This window comes from Armigeres subalbatus, chromosome 3 (genome assembly GCF_024139115.2).
Source record: "Armigeres subalbatus isolate Guangzhou_Male chromosome 3, GZ_Asu_2, whole genome shotgun sequence".
Classification (NCBI taxonomy): Eukaryota; Metazoa; Arthropoda; class Insecta; order Diptera; family Culicidae; genus Armigeres; species Armigeres subalbatus.
Genome location: NC_085141.1, coordinates 339246960 through 339253707, shown reverse-complemented (window position 1 = coordinate 339253707; position 6748 = coordinate 339246960). Strand labels below are relative to the sequence as shown.

The following is a 6748-nucleotide window of genomic DNA, read 5'->3' as shown; positions in this document are numbered from 1 at the left end:
TTGGGAATCTCTGCCCTGAGGAATTCCCGAAAGAATCCCGGGAGGAATTTGTGGAGAAACTGCTGGAGGAAATCTTGGGTAGGTATAATAATTTATGTATCTAGGTACTTATTCAGGTACAATTTACTACACGTGAAAAAATGTAATTATTTTATTCATTAAATATGATTTAATTGTTTCATTGGGTATAAACATATATATTTTAATATTCCCGACAATAATAATTATTTTTTGTTTGCATATCATGTATTTAGCGTGTATATGTCTTCTATTTTATGCATTTTATGGCGTAATGAAAAGTATATATACCTTACACGCTTAGTTCAGTTCACGCACATATGGGTGAACATTACCTATAATCGCCAAAAAGTGCACATACGTAAATATGGGTGAAGTGACCTTCACCCATATATGGGTAATTCGATAGGAGCAAACTTATAGGTAAAATTCACCCAAATATGGGTATTTTTTCATACTTTTGTATAGGATATGCCTCGGGATACACCGGAATCATTTCCTTAAATTGAATATTTAAAATAAAAAAAAAAAACAACCGATATAAATGGGTTCCCGAGGATAAACCAAAGGACAATTTATTCATTATATTTTATAAAACATACATATCTAATTTACTAATAGGTTTCAGCTAGTCTGATACCCTAACACTTCACAGAGACTGATCATGATAGAGATAATCGTACGTTCTAAACAAAATAATCGTTCGACCTGGTATTCAGCGTACTCCTGGCAAATCATTTCGATAAAGATTCTGGTTGTATATCACTCATTGTTTCAAATGGCATTTCGCACCCGATCGAGTCGATAAAATTGTTTGAATTTGCAGAACTTGGGTTGCGGTTTGCGTTTGTTGCTGTTGCGCCTGAGATATACCAGCTGTAACAACTTGTTTCGTCTGTTGCTGCAGCTCGGCTGCACTGGTAGCGGGTGCCTCCGCTACCATCGCTAATGATCCGCTGGACGTTTGCAATCGCACTGAGCTTGCAGTTGAGCGCTGCTGATTTTGAAATTCAGTCAGAATAGCCTGCTGTTGCTGAGCTGAAGTCGCTCCGGCGGCCACCTTAATGTTCCCGATGTTCTGAGTAGGAACATGGGCTCGGATGTTGCCAGCTGCATTTGCTTGTGCAGCCGAAGTTGCGGTCACAACCTGAAAATGTTGATGATAAATTTAAGGGTTTAATGGCTATGATCTAACTACAAAATCAATCGCAATTCGATGTAGTAGAGAATCAATACTCACTTGAACGGTCTGTCGTTGGTTGGCCTGTTGTGACACTGACACCGGAAAGAACCGTCCGACACTGGTCTTCCCCAGCACGATTTGTCCACCAGCGGCAATAGATGCCGGCTGCGCAACTAACTAGTACTAACCAGGTACTAACCGTAGCAACTGAGACCTTCTGCCCGACTGATTGCACTTGTACTGCCTGTTTGGATGATGTTGCTGGGTGATAATGTTCTGATTTAAAGGGCTTGCGACTATGGCCTTCACAATTTGCTGCTGACTCGGGCTGGGGTCGAGACCACAGGCTGGGCGCGTCCGGCCTGTATTGATGAGGCTTGCACAAGTGTTGCCACGGTCGGACTCGCACTGGTTCCAACACCACAGACGACGATCGTTGCTTGCTGAACTTGACCACCGGTCCCTGCCGCCTGCCGTTGCTTCGGATGTCTGCCATACTGCTGAAATGGGGGTTTTCCCCGCATGATTTTTGTTTACTCGTACTGCAAGCATAGCTAATATTATTGAAGTTTTCAAATAAATAAAATATGGGCGACTTACTGTATTCCATCATCCAGTTGATCCGACATCAGCCGCAGAAAATCGCGTGAAGTGGTCCACTTCTGCCTTCTTGTATGGTATTTCGTAATCATAGCAGATCCAATACCCGAGCAAAGGCAGATAACTGAAATGATTTCAAACTGATAACACGATTAGTTATCCTTATTATCAACTTGGTATTTAGTTATCAATCATGTGATTAACTGATAAGGGAGCATCCACAAATTACGTAACGCTTAGAGGGGGGAGGGGGGGTTGAGCAAAGTGTGACGATCCATACAAAATTTTCAGATGTTTCATACAAAAAGTGTTACATAGGGGGGAGGGGGGGTTGAAAATGCCCAATTTTTGCGTTACGTAATTAATGGATCTTCCCTAACTGAATAATAACAAAATTTATTATCAATACAATTTAGGTATTTTCTTCTAAATTTCGCGTCTTTCGGATATCGGGCTAAGCATTCTATTCTTTCAAACATATTATACAGCGCATAAAAAAATCTACTCATCCGCTTATTTTTCTACGCATTCAAAAATAAGCGCCAAGTAGTCGTCTAAGAAAAACATACCTGTAGCAAAAAAGCTAGTTTGATAATTTTGAAAATTTGACCACCATGTGGTGGTTTGTAGCGATGAATGCCAGATCTGCCAGAATGCCAAATGATCACGAAAGATGTCATTTTGTTGCAAGGCACAATACTAACTTCTGCTAAATGTATTCGGCCTATGCTATAAATAGTGTGACATGAGCTGTTTCCAAACACTGAACTGAAATTTTCGTCTAAGCAGACGGTGATTTTTCTCGTTACTAACGATATCTACTGATGTGTTTATTTCTCTGTCAACAAAGGAATTTGCACAAAAGTTGAAATTTTCCTCCTTATTAACTTTACTTTCATTTCAGGTGTCATTGAATAATGAAATATGTATCTGAGAACCAAGCGTTGTAGTTTAATAAGAACTTAAAATGGCCTTGCAGCTTCCGGAACATGTGATCCAATGGCATGTGCTAATTCAGGAACGGTGAATAGTCTTGACTAACCGCAATATAATTCTAGATTGCTTTGAGAATAGGTCGTATGAGCAAACGAGAGATTCTCTTTGATCACGCTCTCTTTCGCTAATATATCGGCTATTTTTGCATGTTTTGCTACATTTCCACTTCAGCAAGATAGACAAAGCTATTGTCTTTGGATATCTGCCAAGAAATTCGAAGTAAACTTTTGTATAGTTTCGTAATAATCGAAAAAGAATAGATCCAAAGAGAGACTCTCTTTTGCACATACGACCTGTTTTCAAAGCACTCTAGAATTGGTTTTGGGATTCACAGTGCTTATGTATATGGGGAAGCGGAAAATTTAACTGGAAGTGTCAGATAATCAAGAAATTGCAACGATCTGGTGTGTTGTGGAGAAAACAATCATGCTCGCACTTTAGTCGATCTAGCAATGTGCTCAACCAAAGACTAATTGCTCAACTATTGACAGTTTAAACCTAGATTTGAACGCAAACGAGCAAGATCATCTGCAGTCAAACCTCCAATAGTCGATGTTGAAAGGACTCATGGGAATATCGAGATGTGAAATAGAAAATCCTTTGGAAGGTGTATCACAGTAGCCCAAAAAATATGTTTATGTCTAAATATGTCTAGTCGACCCGGCAGACATTGTAGGCGAAAATGCACGTTGTGGACTAGGTACCCATACGAAATTTTCATTTAGTCTAGTTTTTTTTAGTTTGAAACTATAACCTATAAACTATAACGATTTACAGCATGGCGCTGCTAATAATTGCTTTAAAACCTAATGATTGTTAGTATTCGAGAGAAAAACTATCCTAAGCCTATTATTTAATTGGTCACAACTGAAAACAAAATGTATTCAATAAAAGGACGACGAACCGTATTTATGCTAACTGATTGCTGATTCGCTATTTTGAATTCATTTCGGTTATTATTTTTGTTAAGTTGACTTGTCATTCGACCAGAATGATAACAATTCTAGTTATCAATATAACTGGATAATTAAGTTTGTTATTAATAAGTTATTCTGCTTTGCACTTTGTCCAGCCGACTGTTATTTACATAAATGGTCATGGCATCATGGTTGGATTATAAATAATCTTCAGTAAATGCAAGATCGTAGAAAGCGTAGTGTTCTTCTCTCCTGCTCTTCAAGAAAGCGTAATTGGGTGAGTTCCTAGAGACGACGCCGTACAATCACTCGATTCGAGTTCGAATCCCAGTGAATGCCAACATTTTTTTCAATGCGTAATGAAGTCGGCAAAGAAGATTTAACTATTTTGGTCGATAAAACAGTGATGGCTGATAACTAAATAATAACTAAATTAGTTATTTGAGTAAATAACATGTATAACAGAATATGTTATCAATTTGGTATCAGTGATAACATAATTTGTTTTCAGGTAGTTATTTCAGGAACAAAATTGTGGTATCATTTTTGTTATGTTGGCTGTTAATTCAGCCAAAATGATAACAAGTTCAGTTATCATTATGTTTGATAACCGGATAATAGAATTTGTTATCAATTAGTTATTCATTTTTGCTCGGGTATCCAGAACTTACGGACCAGATAATTACATAACCGGCATAATCGGTATAACCAATCTTATATGGATACGGCAAACTTTGTCGTTTTTCGTGCGACCGAATATTGTGAAACTTAATAAATACACAACACTGAGCTGACTGACTGAAAAATGAAAGTCGCTTTTTTCATCCAAATATTAGTAATTCCTTCTCACCCATATTTGGGTAAAGTCGGGTTACTGATAATATGAGTGAAATTTACCGATTTTCTCCGTACAGTTCACCCATATTATTGGTAATGCGCCGGTTATCCAAATATGGGTGAATCAAGTACCTATTTATAGGTAAACTGAACTAAGCGTGTATAGGGCATATTTAGTATACTAGGTCACTTCACCCATATTTACGTATGTGCACTTTTTGGCGATTATAGGTAATGTTCACCCATATGTGCGTGAACTGAACTAAGCGTGTACACTTATACTTTTTCATTTGAAGCGTGGAGTGAAAAATAACATGGCGATCGGGACTTGTGGAGATAATTATCTCACGCAATGGTTAATAAAGGTAGGTTCATTTTCATTATATAATGAAACTTTCTACATAATAACACATTGATTTTCCAGATTATGCTAAACAGTATCCGAGATTTACGAGTTAAGTCAGGCTTTCGTACAAGAGGACTTCGGTCAAAAAAGACCCCTGAGGAACTCGCACGGAACAGGCACAATGGGGACACCTAGACACCTAGAAACAGCTAGAATTAGCTACGGCTAAGAATCTATAGGTATGTATGATATTGATGTACATATTATGCTATCGATTTCCGTACTAGCATTAAAATATATATTAACAAATTATAACTTGATTCCTCTTCCCTTTCATTTCAGCATTCTGAATGCTTGAATCTCAAGCTCTCCCGCTCCCGCAGCATACCTATTCCGTTGATACAAGATGTTATGCCAACATCCCGCTCGGAAACGTCTTCTAGAAATCTCCCGTGATATCTCTGAGACAAAAAAATGAGTCTCCTAGATATTTTTGGTCGATTTCTAGAACCTGTCAGACCTCAAATCCGCCTCAAATGCAACAACCGTTTAAACCGGTGTCTACCTCAAATTTTAGACGAGTAGACCGTTTGAGCCGGAAGGGATTTGACAGATCGATTCTCTTAGGTAACGTAGAGATATCTTATCAGTGATGGGAAATGTCAAAAAAATGTCATGGCATTGCTATTACTAATTTCCTTATAACTTTTTTCAAAAGTCATTTACAGTTCGGATTTTTCGATTAACATATAGTACTTAAAGGGTCTATAGAGACATGGGTACCTACACTCAAATTAAACTAATGATACATTCTATGTGCACAAGTCGCATAGAATCTAAACAGAGACCCAATTTTCTATTTTATGTGCATGTAATAAGAAATATTTGATGTACTTTTAATTATCATTATGCTCTGTATAGCATCGAAATGCAATGTTATGCGATTTAAAAGGCTGCACATACAACTAAATTGCAATAAAATAAACAAAATCGATAACAACGAAATGGCGCGTGAAGTGAAGTTCTCTTCCCTCCTAGTAATGAATACACATTCCATGTTAAATATTGCGCCTACTTAATATTGAATTCGCCACAAACGAACGCTTGGCTCCCCACAGGATTCCTCATAGATTTCCTAAGGAATCTTTACAGGATTCCCGTAGGAATCCCCACAGGATTCCCGAATGAATCCGAGTCCCCACAGCATTCCCTTTTTCTCAGACAGGATGTGTGTTTTAATGAGCCGGTCGAAGTGTTCAGCCTTGAAGTTCACATGAATTTCTTCTCCAAATTTTGACATTGCTGCTCCATATGGCGCAATACAAGCTGTGCTCGGAGCCCTCGTGAGCATTGTCGACAGGCAAACAGTGTCCGGTTTATAATGATCTCTAGCATGATCCATTATTGGTTTTCTCCGGAAAAAATGTGGCTCCGTGTTCACGTGCAAACATGTTGGGCCTGATGGTTCTCCTAGAAGTCCTCAGCATACGGTTTGGTGTGGACGTTAACGTCGGCATGAGTTTGGTTCCGCGTGGGTTCGAAGATGGCTCCGCAGCTCGGCAATTCTAATGCCGCATCGCAAATGCTACAATTGCCTCCGTCTTGCGCCGCTCGGCAAGCATATCTGCCGTTAGAACCAGTTCCAGATCGGTCAATCCTCGTTCCGTTATTTGATACTTCCTGCGCCATTGGAAAATAATAAAATTCATATAATTTAATATACATTTAACATAAAATCCTCAATCCAAAACTATTTTAGCTACCTAGGGTGTTTATGTCCTGTTATTGTTAATTACACGGCAATGCACATAATTAAATTTTACAATCACTGGCGGAAAACGAAGTAAATAA

The 6748-nt window shown here is 38.4% G+C and overlaps 1 protein-coding gene across 1 annotated transcript; it reads right to left on the bottom strand.

The window, feature by feature from the left end:
• Nucleotides 1-650: 650 nt before the first annotated feature.
• LOC134221593 (uncharacterized) lies at nucleotides 651-1917 on the bottom strand. The gene is made up of 3 exons (XM_062700781.1): nucleotides 1802-1917; nucleotides 1259-1743; nucleotides 651-1165 (listed from the first exon to the last, which is right to left on the bottom strand). Exons 1-3 carry the CDS (start codon nucleotides 1891-1893, stop codon nucleotides 1080-1082), a joined length of 663 nt encoding a protein of 220 aa, XP_062556765.1. The 5' UTR covers nucleotides 1894-1917; the 3' UTR covers nucleotides 651-1079.
• Nucleotides 1918-6748: the final 4831 nt, after the last annotated feature.